Source organism: Sinocyclocheilus grahami, unplaced genomic scaffold, assembly GCF_001515645.1.
Source record: "Sinocyclocheilus grahami isolate Dianchi unplaced genomic scaffold, SAMN03320097.WGS_v1.1 scaffold2455.1, whole genome shotgun sequence".
Classification (NCBI taxonomy): Eukaryota; Metazoa; Chordata; class Actinopteri; order Cypriniformes; family Cyprinidae; genus Sinocyclocheilus; species Sinocyclocheilus grahami.
The window spans coordinates 6,487-24,175 of NW_015507634.1; the positions used below are offsets into that span (position 1 = coordinate 6,487).

The 17,689-nt window shown below is 45.8% G+C and overlaps 1 protein-coding gene across 2 annotated transcripts in view; it reads left to right on the top strand.

Moving 5' to 3' along the window:
• Positions 1-17,689, top strand: part of LOC107575074 (transcription factor Sp1-like) — a 35,526-nt gene that overhangs the window by 3,289 nt on the left and 14,548 nt on the right. Inside the window, exons 2-4 of one of the 2 annotated variants that reach the window (XM_016261488.1) lie at positions 6,109-7,264; positions 7,825-7,933; positions 13,182-13,375. In XM_016261488.1, coding sequence (XP_016116974.1) covers positions 6,109-7,264; positions 7,825-7,933; positions 13,182-13,375 — 1,459 coding nt within the window. The remainder of the gene's footprint in view (positions 1-6,108; positions 7,265-7,824; positions 7,934-13,181; positions 13,376-17,689) is intronic. The other variant, XM_016261489.1, reaches the window with a different exon arrangement.

A 17,689-nucleotide genomic window follows, 5' to 3' on the forward strand; every position in this document is an offset into this window, starting at 1 on the left:
ATCCGTGAAATAGGTCTTGTGACAGCAGCCTAATAAAGCTGTGCTATGTTTTATTAATGTTAATCAAACAACAAAACTTACTGCTCTTGACTAAATAATGTTTTGTTGAATAACCTTTAATGTTAATTTACAGTTTATTCAATTTCTGTAGCCTATTTAAAACACGTTCATAATTTAGAAAATGTCGTTAATACTTGCATTATTAATGATTTATTTTATCCACCCGCGACCCACCCGCAAATAATCAGAACGCATTTTTTTTTTATTACCCGACCCACCCGATCCGCGGATTATCTGCAGCGCCCGTGGATATAAACACCATCCGCGCATCACTAGTAGACGGTAATTATGGTATTGGAAATTACAAATAGTAAGCAGACCAAAACAAAAACTAACATGCACAGTACAGCAGTACAGTTTATTTATATATATATATATATATATATGTGTGTGTGTGTGTGTGTATAATTATCACGATCAATCGCACACTGAAATTAAGCGTACACCGTTTATTCTTTGTCTGTTTGCTAGCAGGAGCAGTGGTGTGTTTTGCACTAAATACTCCTTGAGCTTAGATGCACACGTTTACTTCAACTTCATCTTTATTTATTTATAAAGCACTTTCAAGACCATGGTGTGGAAGCATACAACATTATAAATATATACCACAACAACAAAGAACAAGTTACAAGACATTTTTAAATGCTAATGAAAAGAAATGAGTTTTAAGCGCACTCTGAAATACAGGAAGTGTAGGAGAAGATTTTACGGTCATTGAGCAGCAACAGAAAAGGCCCGATCACCTTTGCATTTTAAACGAGATCGAGGAACCATCAGATGTAATTGATCATTAGAACACAAAGTCCTATTGAATTGATGCAAACTGATTAAATCAGAAATATACTCTGGTGCTAAACCATGCAAAGCTTTAAAAACATATAATAGTTTACATTAAACCATTGTCACATGACCAACATTTCAGTAGTCCGCACAACCCTCTACGCAGACTCTGGCAGTATAATCACCATTGTTTACTCACCAGACTGATGTACTAGTCTATTTACACACGCAGACACACATACAGTATAGGATTCCACCAAATCAGCCTTTCTTTGTAAAATGGCACAGCTTCTTAAATATCTGAATGTACACTCTTAACATCAGTCAATCAAGCATTGTATTATAATATTATTATAGTTATATTATAACGCTCGGGACAGTGAACGGATGTGCCACCGCTGCGCCGTCACAGTTTGTCATTTGCATATATTCTTAAGTCTTGCTAATTTAAAAATCAAACGATTTGAAAGCATTCCAGCAAGACGTGAAAGAACTGCGTTCAGTGTTGTGTGTGTGTGACCCCGAGCCCCGAGTTGAGCTTCTTTCCACGTCTTTCTTGAGCTTGAACGGACAAATACATACAAAAGTGTGGCAGAATACCCGTCTTGGCGAATAACTTTGTAGCTTTAGCAATGGTTAATCTATATTTAATTTATAAAGATGCACCGGTTGACCAGCCATTTTTTTTTGTTTTTTTCAGACCATCTCTGTTCTGTGCTTGCACACGAACACTGCACTGCAATAATTTTTTCAAAATGTCATTTGTGTGGAAGTATTACGTTATATTTAGTCTGTAAACGGCCGTTAAGAGAGGCCAGCGATGCTGAAGACGGACGCAAAGAGGAGAAAATAGGCAGAGCAAGATCACTGTTCACGGTGCGCGAAAAAATAAGGTTCTTTTTGATGTTTAGAAAAGGTTAGATGGTATTTTCATCTTGCCTCCGTATGTTAAAGATGTTTATAAGAGCAGCGCTGCTGTATCACTGCTGCTGCATGAGCGCCTCCTGCTGTCAGAGAGAGAATCTGCGTCTCATTCAGAGCTCCTGCTGTTTCCGTTTCATGCAGGTGCTTCATGTAGCATCATTTCACAAAGCTAGGGTCAGAACATTCTGTTTTTGCTTCAAATGTTTAAATTATACAGTCTAATTTAAATCAAACATTGCACATGTTACAAGTGTGTAAAATCTTTTTTATTTTCTGTTTTTTGGATTGATTCGTGATTAAAATGCAGTGGTTGCCTCTCATTTCCAATGGCTATGAAAAATCAAGACTGAAGAATATGCAATGTTATTTTAGATGTGATTATTCAATTTCTGTACCTGAACACCTACAAACATAAAAGCCTAAAGCATAATTTCATTTGCATTTTTGTTCTATATATTCAGTGGTGCTATTGCTTGTAATTTGTTCTTATTTACTGACTGTTCACTTGTCTTTAATAATGTTTGAACTTTATATTTGTTAGGCTAGTAGTTTTTGCTGCACTTTTTTGTGGCAGGTCCAGTGAAAATGTTGGCAGGGCAAGTCAAAATTAGAACCACTGGTCCGACCGGGCAATTAGAAAAAATCCTTAGCGTTGAACCCTGACAATATACAATGCACTAAGGATTGATGAGCTGCTGGGTTCATGAATATTAATCACATTGTCTGCATTCACTCGAACTGATTTGCTGAAATCAAAACAGGGGCGTTAATAGATGATCGCCAGCCAATGAGATTGCCGCTTGCGCATTAGCTCCGCCCACTACTGGAGAAACCGGCATATCTTCTGCTTGTTCTTAAAAGCTGAATAATTCTAAATGAACTCCGTTATTTTGACAGGAAAATACAACAAAGAATAAATTTAACAGCTATGATACTCTAAAACAGGGGTGCCCAAACTGGGTCCTGGAGGGCCGGTGTCCTGCAGAGTTTAGCTCCAGCTTGCCTCAACACACCTGCAGGGAAGTTTCTAGTATGCCTAGTAAGAGCTTGATTAGCTGCTTCAGGTGTGTTTAATTGGGTTTGGAGCTAAACTCTGCAGGACACCGGCCCTCCAGGACCGAGTTTAGGCACCCCTGCTCTAAAACTAATTAGGTAAAATCTACCTAATATTTCTCAGTACATTACACAAATAATTACCTATAAAAATTGAGTAATATTAACTCTATTGTTAGCAGGCAACAGTTCATCTACTAAATTATTATTAATAAACCAGTGTCTTCATGCATGTCAGAATATGCCCTAAAAACAACATTCTTAAATGCTGTCTCATTTTGTCATTTCAAACAATAAGAAACTGATTTGATGTAATGTGTGACTACAATGATTGCAACACTTGAAGTGAGGCTGTGGGATCAAGCATCACCAACACCTTCATTATTTGGTCTGTGTTCATCCTCCTGTTAAAAAGAAAAACAAGAAGCACTTTTATTTACATTAGTTTAAGCATATTAGCATGCAGTTCACAAATGGCAGCTAATATATTTCCTAGAGAGCCGCTGTGCTGCAGAGTTCAGCTCCAACCCTAATCAAACACACCTGGACCAGCTCATCAGCGTGTTCAGTATCACTGAGGCTATGGGCAGGGTTTTCAGGGTTGGAGCTGAACTCTGCAGCACAGTGGATCTCTAGGGCCGAACTTTCCTACCCCTGGGCTTTAAGAAGTCAAATAAAAGGCAGCGTATTCTTCACTGTATGAGTTAAATACACAATGGGTGGGTTGCACCAATAAGGATTAAATTAAGCAAAGTTTACTATTAGTCATGGATTTATTGATCTAGGTTTAATTTTAAATGGAGTTGTGTTGCACCACTTAATTTTAAACACAGATTAACAAATCAGGGATAAGAGTTCTAACCTGTGATTAAAACCCCCTCTGCGATAAATTAATCCGTCCGCCATGAAGGATTCTCCATTGTAACTGAAAAGCAACCATGTTAATGTTCTATATCCTTCTTTACTGACTCCCAGAAACTCTCTCTGACATAAGTAGCTCTTGTCGATAAAGGAAATAAACGTGTAAAATATCAGGCGTCTTTATATACTGCTGCGTAGAGACCGTTAGAATAGGGCTGGGCGATATAGCTAAAATTATCACGATATAGTAGGCTAATGTTTCATATCGTTCGGTATCGATAATTATAGATTGTTATAACCTTTCTTAGAGAGCAGTAGAAAAAAGGTTTACATTTAAACGCTGTAGTTTCAATTTACCCAATTTGTTATGACAAACAACAACTTATTTTAGTCTTAATAAAACAAAATAACAAATAAAACAAAATAACAAAATAAAATGTAAACAAATATCTCCTTTCCTATATTTTATTTGCAGATTAAATAAGTGTTAAGGAAACATCTGGCCTGTCTCCTGAGGCCACAGGAGGGCGCGATGAGCAAAATAATAACCTCATTATTTATTCAATGCAATGAAATACCAGCTGTCTATAAAAAAAGTGCATACCGTCTAATCTAATATTTATAAAGCAAATATAATTTAAAAAATTGCATAAACAATATGAACAAAACCGCATAATGTATTTATGCATAGCTTAATACAAACCGATCACACGGATGCATTTAAAAACACATGAGACGCAGTGGAATGGAATAAAACCCCACAAATTCTCCAGACGTGTTTTCTCAAAGCTGAACCTCTTAACTTTGCATGGCGTTCTATTCATCTCTTGTGCGAGACGTGAGTGTTCAGTCGTAGTTGTGCGTCTCAAGAATGCGACGAATATGCATCTGTGTGAACGGCTTGGTTTGGGTTTTAACCTAAACAATATCTTCTCTGCATTGAGCTTCTATAATTCTCTAATATTTTGAATGAATAATGCAGCAGCGGCGCATCTTGTGGGTTTCAACTGGATATAGACTAACAAAAACATTCAAATGCAACATGACACTTACATCTCGTGCGCCGCTGATAAGCTCCCTGACGCACACCTAACATTCAAATACACCGTTTTTGCATTCGAATGCGAATTTTTCTTTTTAATTCGATTAATATTGCTTTTTTTGATTCCCAGTCTCTCATTTCAGCATGTGTTTGTGTTCTGTCGGCTGCTTGTCACTCACAACACGCGCCTTAAAATGAAAAAAAAAAAAGCGCGAAACTGTCGTGCGATATATCTAACATTCTGTTTCTATCATTATCGATGATGGTGTACCGTCGATAAATACGGTTTTATCGCCCAGGCCTACGTTAGAATAAACAGCTGATCACGCAGGCTATGAAGACATTGAGGCAGCGTGTACAGATTTCAGAAGCCTGGTAATATATTTATATTATCAATTAATGGAGTGATATAGCACCATAGCATATGACAAAACAACCGAGACCAGCTGGCACGATTCGCCGAGTCTGTTTGATCGCGGTCCAGCCGTGAGAAACGTTCACTGGCCCCGCTGCCATTAAATGCTCAATATATTCCTCCCACCTTTTCTTCAGCCCCTTTCACACAGTAATACCAGTAAATTGCTGTAAAATTACCAGAACGACTTTACCAGTAAATGCAAAAATGTGCTGTTCACACAGGCAACGACGTTTAGTCTTTTTACCGATAAAGCGCTGTTCACACACCGGTATCAAATTACCGGTAAATCCTGTGACGTCACTAACCGGAAATGAGCTCTAAACGGCTGCGGCTCCCGGTGTTGTGTTTGTAATCATGGAGGGGTGAACGCGGTCTGTGTTTTTGTTGATGTTTTCATTTTTGTGTGAAGCGTTCACATTCATGCAGCGCTGTTGGCCCACAGACATCGTATTAGACGAGTTCAAACCGAACTACACGGCGCGGGGGAAACGTGTCATCTGCGTCAGAATCTCATGATTGGCTCAGAGTCGACGTGCGATCTGAACTCATACATGCTCATACCGTAATCTCATTCTGCGTCCACACAGAGCACGTTACCGTAACTTACTGGTAATGTTACAGCTTCTCATACTGGTAAATTGGCAGGACGAATTTACCGGTGTTTTTGAAAAGGTCCTGCTTCTGTCTTTGTTCACTCAGCCACTTATCATAATTGTAGGCGCACTTTATTTCATTTAAACCTCCTCAACTGTAATCTTAAAGTTAATCCCTAATTGAGATTTAATTATAATATTGATATCGAGCACTTCATACACAGTGCTTTACACAACGGGAATTAATCTGTTTAATATAAAGTGGGTTCGTGTTGTTGTCTGCTTTTGAAATGCAGTAAATGAGGTGACCTAATCTTTTCAAAAACAGCAACGACAGTGATTTCTAACATGGCTCAAAAGCAGGTTTCTCTCTGCAGGACTCGCAGCAGCCGTCACCGTTAGCGCTGTTGGCTGCCACCTGCAGTCGGATTGATGAAGACGAAGCGGTAGATCAGCAGTCAGGGCCAAGCCAGACCCAGGACACTCAGATCTCCCTCCAGCAGCCCCATCTGTCCCACACCACCAACGGCTGGCACATGACCCCCGCAGGAGCTCCAGTGTGCACCAGCTCCGGCTCCTCTCGCACCACAGCCTCGGAGCTCCGCAGCAGGCCGCCGGCTTCCATGGCACAGCAGCAGTACGTGATGGCGTCCTCACAGAACCCACAGAGTCAGCAGGTGCTCGCCACCCTCTCTGGGGTGATGCCTAGTATCCAGTATCAGCTGATCCCGCAGTTTCAGACCGTAGATGCACAGCAGCTGCAGTTCACTCAGGACGGGTCAGCCGCAGCAGCGGGGCAGTTTCAGCTGGTGTCCTCTGCCAGCGGTAACCAGCAGCTCATCGCTGCCCCCACCAACCCAGCTGCTGGCAACATCTTAACCGTGCCGGGCCTTTTCCAGCAAGCAGTCCCTCTGCAGAACATCAGTCTGGGCGGGACAGTGCTGCCCAATCAGGCGCAGTTCCTCACCAACGTGCCACTGAATGCTAACCTCACCCTTCTCCCGGTGGGCTCTGCTGCCGCTGCTGGACCCGTGAGCGACGCAAGCGCCGGAGGAACCGTAGGAACTGCTCAGCAGCTGCTCCAGAGCACGCCGTGTACCACTGCAGCGGAGTACTGCACTACTACCAGCACACAGACGGCTGCTTCACAGAGTGGCCATGGAGAGACTGAAAAGCCCTTGCAGAACATGTCCGGAGCGTCTGATAATAGAGACGGACAGATGCAGTGTCAAGCTCAGATTCTCCTGCAGAGCGTCCAGCCCGGCTCCGTCTCAGCCAGCGGTCAGGTGTTCTCCACACAGAGCCTGTCTCAGGACGGAGTGCAGAACCTTCAGATCCAGACCATCTCCAGCGGCAGCCCCATCCTGATCCGCACCGTCGGTCCGAACGGCCAGGTCAGCTGGCAGACGCTTCAGCTGCAGAGCCCCGTTAGCACCCAGATCACGCCGGGAACCGTGCAGCTCTCGGGCCTGCAGACCATCAACCTGAACACGCTGGGAAACACCGTTCCCATCACCATCGCCAACACAGCAGGTGAGTGTGGTCTGATCTGCTGAAGCTGTGCTCCGCTCGTTTCAGGATAGCAGAGTGGGAAGAAATAGCTCTTACAAGCACAGCTACACATCTCTTAGCACTTAGTCGATGTTCTTTACGTCTGTGGTGGTCTGTTATAATGAAAAAGTGGCAAATGTGAGGCCAGCTGTGAAGTGTAGTCAGTACCTGAAAAACATTTGGCCAAAACAGCGAGGGGAAAAAATACATTCCTAGTGTCAGCCGAAACAGTGAGGTTTAATTTCATTTTGATAACCCAATATTGATTCTTAAATCCCAAGATCAGTCATTTAGTTTAGTTTAGTGCTTTTTTTGCCAGTGGGACAAAATATTTCTGTTTGCCATTTCTGTAAAAATAAACTAATTTTTATATGTTTGCGAGTACCGATAGTGTGACTTGTTTTGTATATGCTATTATACCTTTGAAACAACAAATAATCTGTGCTTGTTCCCTGGGGTCCCTCGCTTTGGGCTGTTTTGTTAAAGCTGGCTAATTTTCCCAGCTGCTTGAGTGTGTGATGGTCCAGCTGTTTGTTCTGCAGGAGATGTGAGCGGTCTGGAGGAGAATGTGGAGAGCAGCCCGACAGCTGTCAGCAGACGCTCGCGCAGGGAAGCCTGCACCTGCCCCTACTGCAAACACGGAGAGGGACGGTGCGCCTGCAGCTACACTGCACTCACGTTACTTCACACATTTGCCACTAAAAATAGTATTTGGAAAATGTATTTAGGAGCATGAGTGTGAATAAAATGTATTTAACATCCTAACGTACACGGTAGCCTATTACAAATCTATTAATTTCCTCAATTTATTTATGGAAAAACAGCGATACAGCCTCATATGATTACTGAACTTTAAAAGGCGACGCACAGACGAGAAGGCAGAACTGAATGAAAACACACATTCAGCACTAGAGGGCGCTGCGGAGACAGAAATGCAGCCGTTACCCCGGCAACCCTGTAAACAAAGCAGCAGCCGTTACCCCGGCTACCCTGTAAACAAAGCAGCAGCCGTTACCCCGGCTACCCTGTAAACAAAGCAGCAGCCGTTACCCCGGCAACCCTGTAAACAGCAGTGCTACTTTGTTTCAAACAGTCATTTACATGTTTATATTCGCTTTAGTCTTCACCATAGCCCCAAATAATTCATACTCAAAGACTTAATAAGCTATTTATTTTCAAACTTACACTTTTTAAATTTTATTTTAATCTTACCTAAAACATGGCCTACCTATATATTGACTGATTTGTTATTATTGTTCGGTAACACTTCACAGGTTCCATTAACATTAGTTAACATGAAATAACAATGACTGTTAATTTCAACTTAATAATACAGTATAAAATCAAAAGTAAAACAGCCATATCACCCTGCAGCCCAAGACTGGCCCACTGAAGCTGAGCAGGGCTGAGCTGGTCAGTAGCTGGATGAGAGGCTCCTGGAAAACTGTGTTGCTGCTGGAAGAGGTGTTAGTGAGGCCAGCAGGGGGCGCTCACCCTGTACTCTGTGTGGGTCCTAACGGCCCAGTGTAGTGACGGGGACACTATACTGTCAACAAGCACCGTGCTTCGGATGAGACGTTAAACCGAGGTCCTGACTCTCTGTGCTCATTCAAACCCCATGGCACTTCTGGTAAACAAAACAGTAGAGGTGTAACCCCGGTGTCCTGGCCACGTTCCCTCCACCGGCCCTTGTCTATCATGGCCTCCTAATAATCCCCATCCACTGGATTGGCTCTCTCTCTCTCCTCTCCACCTGTAGCTGGTGAGCTGTGGCTGGATCTGCTGGTGTTCGAGGAGAGACCCCCTCATATGACTGTGAAGCGCTTTGGCTGTACAGCAATACACAATAAAGCGCTATATAAATGCATCATTCATTCATTCATTCAAAAGTTGTGTCTGCTAATATTATTTAATGGAGCAAACATGAACTAGCAATAAATAGTTGTATTTTTATTAGTGTTGGACAATGATTAATTGCATCCAAAATAAAAGTTTTTGTTTACATAATATACGCGTATGTACTGTGTATATGTAAATACACACACATACATGTATATACAGTGGGTACGGAAAGTAAATATTTATAAAATATATACTGTATGTGTATTTATAAGGGAAGTGCGACTAAACGGTAGAGCTCCTGCTAGTCGACACTGAAAACAATAATCGATTACCCGACAGAAAAAAACCCCATGATTTTATCATTCACATTACCATCATTTTAACATTGCATTTAAAACATCTGAAATAACAAGTTAAAATAAAAAGTTTGAAAAAGAATACATTATTTTTAAAAGTGTATCTGGGCGGAAACTACATTTTTATCTCAGACCTCACGTGCGTTTTCTTCGTGTCAGTTGCGGCGAGTTAAAAAATAACCACGCGAAAGACGAGAAGGTGTGGGATTATTCTGAATGAGAAGGAAACGGAAAAGTTGTGTGTAAACTGTGTAATGTCAAATGGTCTTACAATAACTCTTCTGGAGCAATGCGTAATCATATTCAATACAGGCACGTAGCCAAAGCCAGCACACGTCAATCACTACAACCTGCGATCCCGTCCGCGCCGTCTGTTCCTCTAACGAACACCCCCTTCAGTGCTGGTGCGGGACGTCCAGGCGCTTTCTGAAACTCTGTCGGCTTGCTTTTCATTATCTCTGCGTGCCTGCGACTTCGGTTCCTGCCGAGCGCGTTTTTTCAAGTGCAGGAATTTTATTGTTAACGTAATCGCCTCAGGCCCCGTCTTTCACCAGACCACGTTGATAATTTCACTGAACAAATAACGCATACCATTCGCATTGAACAAGAGAGAATGGTTTGTCCACGGTTTTCCCATCGCTGTTGTTGTAATGTACTGGGAAGCCAGAATGCGCATCCATCAACAGAAACAAACATTAGCCGAGCCCTGTTTGTTTAGCGTGTTATTTATAGCAAACCATATTACAGATTTAAGCTGAACCGCGGTCCTAGCGCGTGCTGAACCGTGTGTGGAGAACCATACGCTTCGATTTTTTACCGAGAACCGTTCCCCCCCTAATAAATACAGCATATAACATATATAAACAAAAACTTTTATTTTGGATTAATCGTTGCCCAGCACTCATTTTTATTAATCAACATTAACAAAGAATATTAACCACTGCAACAATTAGCTATTGCACACTGTTAGTTAATGTTAACCTGCTTTAACTAAAGTGAACTAATGGGACCTTATTGTAAAGTGTTAGCTATTGTTCTTTCATTCATTTGAACCTTAATCTTTTGCATTCTAATCTTGAAACACTTGTTTACTTTATATCTTTGTGTATTTTTTTTTTAAATAAATTTTTAGTAAAAGATCTTTATTAAAGTTATTTAACCTGTTAGGAGGACAACACCGTTATTTCTCATTAAATTATATATTGTGATAAAACCATATACTGTGATAAAAGCTTTAATGACTTTGTGAAAATTTGATGTACATACAATTTAATAGGACTATAAATAATTGCATAATTAGCCTATTAAATAGTCTGAAGCAAAATTATTTAAAAACCTCGAGTACTTTCTGTATTCTGATAAATTAAATAATTGTGTTTGTAAATGTCTCCTTATTTCCCCTTAAGCTAAAAAAAAAGTGCATTGTGCCCCTACATTTGTTTAATGTGCTCCTAACTTAGGGGCACGTCCCTCTGAATGTGCGGCTCAGACGAATGTTCAAGTCTCCGCTGCGGCTCAGCAGTCACTGCAACTGTGCTGTCATTTATTACCACTGCCAAACTAGTAGCATCATTTCAAACACTATTAAAGGCCAATCAACAGTCACAGATTACATTATGATCAGCTTCACCCCTGATGTGTGAGGAGTCTGGCAGCTTATTTTCACGAGATAAGCCCTCGATGAGCATGTGTAATGTCAAATGGTCTTACAATAACTCTTCTGGAGCAATGCGTAATCATATTCAATACAGGCACGTAGCCAAAGCCAGCACACGTCAATCACTACAACCTGCGATCCCGTCCGCGCCGTCTGTTCCTCTAACGAACACCCCCTTCAGTGCTGGTGCGGGACGTCCAGGCGCTTTCTGAAACTCTGTCGGCTTGCTTTTCATTATCTCTGCGTGCCTGCGACTTCGGTTCCTGCCGAGCGCGTTTTTTCAAGTGCAGGAATTTTATTGTTAACGTAATCGCCTCAGGCCCCGTCTTTCACCAGACCACGTTGATAATTTCACTGAACAAATAACGCATACCATTCGCATTGAACAAGAGAGAATGGTTTGTCCACGGTTTTCCCATCGCTGTTGTTGTAATGTACTGGGAAGCCAGAATGCGCATCCATCAACAGAAACAAACATTAGCCGAGCCCTGTTTGTTTAGCGTGTTATTTATAGCAAACCATATTACAGATTTAAGCTGAACCGCGGTCCTAGCGCGTGCTGAACCGTGTGTGGAGAACCATACGCTTCGATTTTTTACCGAGAACCGTTCCCCCCCTAATAAATACAGCATATAACATATATAAACAAAAACTTTTATTTTGGATTAATCGTTGCCCAGCACTCATTTTTATTAATCAACATTAACAAAGAATATTAACCACTGCAACAATTAGCTATTGCACACTGTTAGTTAATGTTAACCTGCTTTAACTAAAGTGAACTAATGGGACCTTATTGTAAAGTGTTAGCTATTGTTCTTTCATTCATTTGAACCTTAATCTTTTGCATTCTAATCTTGAAACACTTGTTTACTTTATATCTTTGTGTATTTTTTTTTTAAATAAATTTTTAGTAAAAGATCTTTATTAAAGTTATTTAACCTGTTAGGAGGACAACACCGTTATTTCTCATTAAATTATATATTGTGATAAAACCATATACTGTGATAAAAGCTTTAATGACTTTGTGAAAATTTGATGTACATACAATTTAATAGGACTATAAATAATTGCATAATTAGCCTATTAAATAGTCTGAAGCAAAATTATTTAAAAACCTTGAGTACTTTCTGTATTCTGATAAATTAAATAATTGTGTTTGTAAATGTCTCCTTATTTCCCCTTAAGCTAAAAAAAAAGTGCATTGTGCCCCTACATTTGTTTAATGTGCTCCTAACTTAGGGGCACGTCCCTCTGAATGTGCGGCTCAGACGAATGTTCAAGTCTCCGCTGCGGCTCAGCAGTCACTGCAACTGTGCTGTCATTTATTACCACTGCCAAACTAGTAGCATCATTTCAAACACTATTAAAGGCCAATCAACAGTCACAGATTACATTATGATCAGCTTCACCCCTGATGTGTGAGGAGTCTGGCAGCTTATTTTCACGAGATAAGCCCTCGATGAGCAGCTGTAAACCAGTCATCTGTCAGACAGACTGCAGTCTACCAGTCCAGTTCTCACTGCTTTCAATACTGTTCTCCGGGCATTCACTGCCTGGTCAACTGACAGAAAGGCTGGATCATGGTTTTTCAGCAGAACTACAGCAGACCATGAGTGTATATTCACACTGCTGTTGGTCTTATCAAACGGGCGATCTTATCTAGTTCTGCCTGAATGCAGGATCAGTCCACAAAGATCAACTTTGGATTCAGCATGACATCATAAATCACCGGCGGAGCCAGGCTTCTCCCAAGGTTTAGTTTGGTTTAGTTGGTCTAGAAGACACTTCATCTTCAGAAAATATTAGCAGTCTAACTGCACAGACACTACTGATGAGAAGCAAACTGGAGCTGAGCTGAATAATGCCACTCGTGTCTGCTGTAGAGCTGCTTTCTAGCGGAGAGTGAAGTCATGTCATCACTGCTGTCTCCTGGTATTACTGTGAAGCTGCTGTCTTAGAAGTGAATGAGGCTTGATTGTGATTTATCCCTTACCTGCAGCTGAGCTCTACATGTGTTTCTCAATGTGTCGTCCTGTTACAGCAGTGACCCCAGTAAGAAGAAGCAGCACATTTGTCATCTTCCTGGCTGTGGGAAGGTGTATGGGAAGACGTCTCACCTGCGGGCACACCTGCGCTGGCACACGGGAGAGAGACCCTTCATGTGCTCCTGGTCCTTCTGCGGGAAACGCTTCACTCGCTCCGATGAGCTGCAGCGGCACAAGAGGACACACACAGGTGAGCTTCACACGTTACAGAGCTTGCAGAGACGTGTGTGTGTGTGCGTGCGAGTGCGAGTGAGCGTGCGCGTGCGAGTAACTGTGTGTGTGTGTGCGAGTGAGTGTGTGTGAGTACATTAGTGTGCGAGTATGAGTGAATACGAGTGTGTGCGTGCGTGCGAGTACGAGTGTGTGCGTGCGTGCGAAGTACGAGTGAGCGTGCGAGTGCGAGTGAGCGTGCGCGTGCGAGTACGAATGAGCGTGTGCGTGCGAGTACGAGTGTGCGTGCGAGTACGAGTGAGCGTGTGCGTGCGAGTACGAGTGTGCGTGCGAGTACGAGTGTACGTGCGCTTGCGAGTACGAGTGAGCGTGCGCGTGCGAGTACAAGTGAGCGTGCGCGTGCGAGTACGAGTGAGTGTGTGCGTGCGAGTACGTGTGAGTGCGAGTGAGTGTGTGCGTGCGAGTACGAGCGAGTGAGTGTGTGCGTGCGAGTACGAGCGAGTGAGTGTGTGCGTGCGAGTACGAGCGAGTGAGTGTGTGCGTGCGAGTACGAGCGAGTGAGTGTGTGCGTGCGAGTACGAGCGAGTGAGTGTGTGCGTGCGAGTACGAGCGAGTGAGTGTGTGCGTGCGAGTACGAGCGAGTGAGTGTGTGCGTGCGAGTACGAGCGAGTGAGTGTGTGCGTGCGAGTACGAGCGAGTGAGTGTGTGCGTGCGAGTACGAGCGAGTGAGTGTGTGCGTGCGAGTACGAGCGAGTGAGTGTGTGCGTGCGAGTACGAGCGAGTGAGTGTGTGCGTGCGAGTACGAGCGAGTGAGTGTGTGCGTGCGAGTACGAGCGAGTGAGTGTGTGCGTGCGAGTACGAGCGAGTGAGTGTGTGCGTGCGAGTACGAGCGAGTGAGTGTGTGCGTGCGAGTACGAGCGAGTGAGTGTGTGCGTGCGAGTACGAGCGAGTGAGTGTGTGCGTGCGAGTACGAGCGAGTGAGTGTGTGCGTGCGAGTACGAGCGAGTGAGTGTGTGCGTGCGAGTACGAGCGAGTGAGTGTGTGCGTGCGAGTACGAGCGAGTGAGTGTGTGCGTGCGAGTACGAGCGAGTGAGTGTGTGCGTGCGAGTACGAGCGAGTGAGTGTGTGCGTGCGAGTACGAGCGAGTGAGTGTGTGCGTGCGAGTACGAGCGAGTGAGTGTGTGCGTGCGAGTACGAGCGAGTGAGTGTGTGCGTGCGAGTACGAGCGAGTGAGTGTGTGCGTGCGAGTACGAGCGAGTGAGTGTGTGCGTGCGAGTACGAGCGAGTGAGTGTGTGCGTGCGAGTACGAGCGAGTGAGTGTGTGCGTGCGAGTACGAGCGAGTGAGTGTGTGCGTGCGAGTACGAGCGAGTGAGTGTGTGCGTGCGAGTACGAGCGAGTGAGTGTGTGCGTGCGAGTACGAGCGAGTGAGTGTGTGCGTGCGAGTACGAGCGAGTGAGTGTGTGCGTGCGAGTACGAGCGAGTGAGTGTGTGCGTGCGAGTACGAGCGAGTGAGTGTGTGCGTGCGAGTACGAGCGAGTGAGTGTGTGCGTGCGAGTACGAGCGAGTGAGTGTGTGCGTGCGAGTACGAGCGAGTGAGTGTGTGCGTGCGAGTACGAGCGAGTGAGTGTGTGCGTGCGAGTACGAGCGAGTGAGTGTGTGCGTGCGAGTACGAGCGAGTGAGTGTGTGCGTGCGAGTACGAGCGAGTGAGTGTGTGCGTGCGAGTACGAGCGAGTGAGTGTGTGCGTGCGAGTACGAGCGAGTGAGTGTGTGCGTGCGAGTACGAGCGAGTGAGTGTGTGCGTGCGAGTACGAGCGAGTGAGTGTGTGCGTGCGAGTACGAGCGAGTGAGTGTGTGCGTGCGAGTACGAGCGAGTGAGTGTGTGCGTGCGAGTACGAGCGAGTGAGTGTGTGCGTGCGAGTACGAGCGAGTGAGTGTGTGCGTGCGAGTACGAGCGAGTGAGTGTGTGCGTGCGAGTACGAGCGAGTGAGTGTGTGCGTGCGAGTACGAGCGAGTGAGTGTGTGCGTGCGAGTACGAGCGAGTGAGTGTGTGCGTGCGAGTACGAGCGAGTGAGTGTGTGCGTGCGAGTACGAGCGAGTGAGTGTGTGCGTGCGAGTACGAGCGAGTGAGTGTGTGCGTGCGAGTACGAGCGAGTGAGTGTGTGCGTGCGAGTACGAGCGAGTGAGTGTGTGCGTGCGAGTACGAGCGAGTGAGTGTGTGCGTGCGAGTACGAGCGAGTGAGTGTGTGCGTGCGAGTACGAGCGAGTGAGTGTGTGCGTGCGAGTACGAGCGAGTGAGTGTGTGCGTGCGAGTACGAGCGAGTGAGTGTGTGCGTGCGAGTACGAGCGAGTGAGTGTGTGCGTGCGAGTACGAGCGAGTGAGTGTGTGCGTGCGAGTACGAGCGAGTGAGTGTGTGCGTGCGAGTACGAGCGAGTGAGTGTGTGCGTGCGAGTACGAGCGAGTGAGTGTGTGCGTGCGAGTACGAGCGAGTGAGTGTGTGCGTGCGAGTACGAGCGAGTGAGTGTGTGCGTGCGAGTACGAGCGAGTGAGTGTGTGCGTGCGAGTACGAGCGAGTGAGTGTGTGCGTGCGAGTACGAGCGAGTGAGTGTGTGCGTGCGAGTACGAGCGAGTGAGTGTGTGCGTGCGAGTACGAGCGAGTGAGTGTGTGCGTGCGAGTACGAGCGAGTGAGTGTGTGCGTGCGAGTACGAGCGAGTGAGTGTGTGCGTGCGAGTACGAGCGAGTGAGTGTGTGCGTGCGAGTACGAGCGAGTGAGTGTGTGCGTGCGAGTACGAGCGAGTGAGTGTGTGCGTGCGAGTACGAGCGAGTGAGTGTGTGCGTGCGAGTACGAGCGAGTGAGTGTGTGCGTGCGAGTACGAGCGAGTGAGTGTGTGCGTGCGAGTACGAGCGAGTGAGTGTGTGCGTGCGAGTACGAGCGAGTGAGTGTGTGCGTGCGAGTACGAGCGAGTGAGTGTGTGCGTGCGAGTACGAGCGAGTGAGTGTGTGCGTGCGAGTACGAGCGAGTGAGTGTGTGCGTGCGAGTACGAGCGAGTGAGTGTGTGCGTGCGAGTACGAGCGAGTGAGTGTGTGCGTGCGAGTACGAGCGAGTGAGTGTGTGCGTGCGAGTACGAGCGAGTGAGTGTGTGCGTGCGAGTACGAGCGAGTGAGTGTGTGCGTGCGAGTACGAGCGAGTGAGTGTGTGCGTGCGAGTACGAGCGAGTGAGTGTGTGCGTGCGAGTACGAGTGAGCGTGCGCGTGTGAGAGCGTGCGCGTGCGAGTACGAGTGAGCATGCGAGTGCGAGTGACCGTGCGCGTGCGAGTACGAGTGAGCGTACGAGTACGAGTGAGCGTGCGCGTGCGAGTGAGCGTGCGCGTACGAGTGCGAGTGAGCGTGCGCGTACGAGTGCGAGTGCGAGTGCGAGTGAGCGTGCGCGTGCGAGTACGAGTGAGCGTGCGAGTGCGTGTGCGTGCGAGTACGAGTGAGCGTGCGAGTGCGAGTGAGTGTGTGTGAGTGCGAGTGAGTGTGTGTGTGAGTGCGAGTGAGTGCGCGTGCGAGTACGAGTGTGTGTGTGTGAGTGAGTGCATTAGTGTGCGAGTACGAGTGAGTGTGTGTGAGTACATTAGTGTGCGAGTACGAGTGAGTGTGTGTGAGTACATTAGTGTGCGAGTACGAGTGAGTGTGTGTGAGTACATTAGTGTGCGAGTACGAGTGAGTGTGTGTGAGTACATTAGTGTGCGAGTACGAGTGAGTGTGTGTGAGTACATTAGTGTGCGAGTACGAGTGAGTGTGTGTGTGTGTGTGTGTGCGCGTGCGAGTACGAGTGAGCGTGCGAGTGCGAGTGAGTGTGTGCGAGTGAGTGTGTGAGTGTGCGTGTGAGTGTGTGCGAGTGAGTGAGTGTGAGTGCGAGTGAGTGAGTGTGTGTGAGTGCGAGTGAGTGAGTGAGTGTGTGTGTGCATTAGTGTACGTGTGAGTGTGTGTGTGTGCGCGTGCGAGTACGAGTGACTGTGTGTGTGTGTGTGAGTGAGTGCATTAGTGTGCGAGTACGAGTGAGTGTGTGTGAGTACATTAGTGTGCGAGTACGAGTGAGTGTGTGTGTGTGAGGTGTGCGAGTGTGTGTGCGAGTGAGTGCGTGTGTGTGTGTGAGTGCGAGTGAGTGAGTGAGTGAGTGCGAGTGAGTGCATGAGTGCATTAGTGTGTGAGTGAGTGCGAGCGAGTGTGAGTGAGTGAGTGAGTGCGAGTGTGTGTGTGTGAGCGAGAGAGTGTGTGAGTGAGTGCGAGCGAGTGTGAGTGAGTGAGTGTGTGAGAGAGTGAGTGTGTGAGCGAGTGAGAGCGTG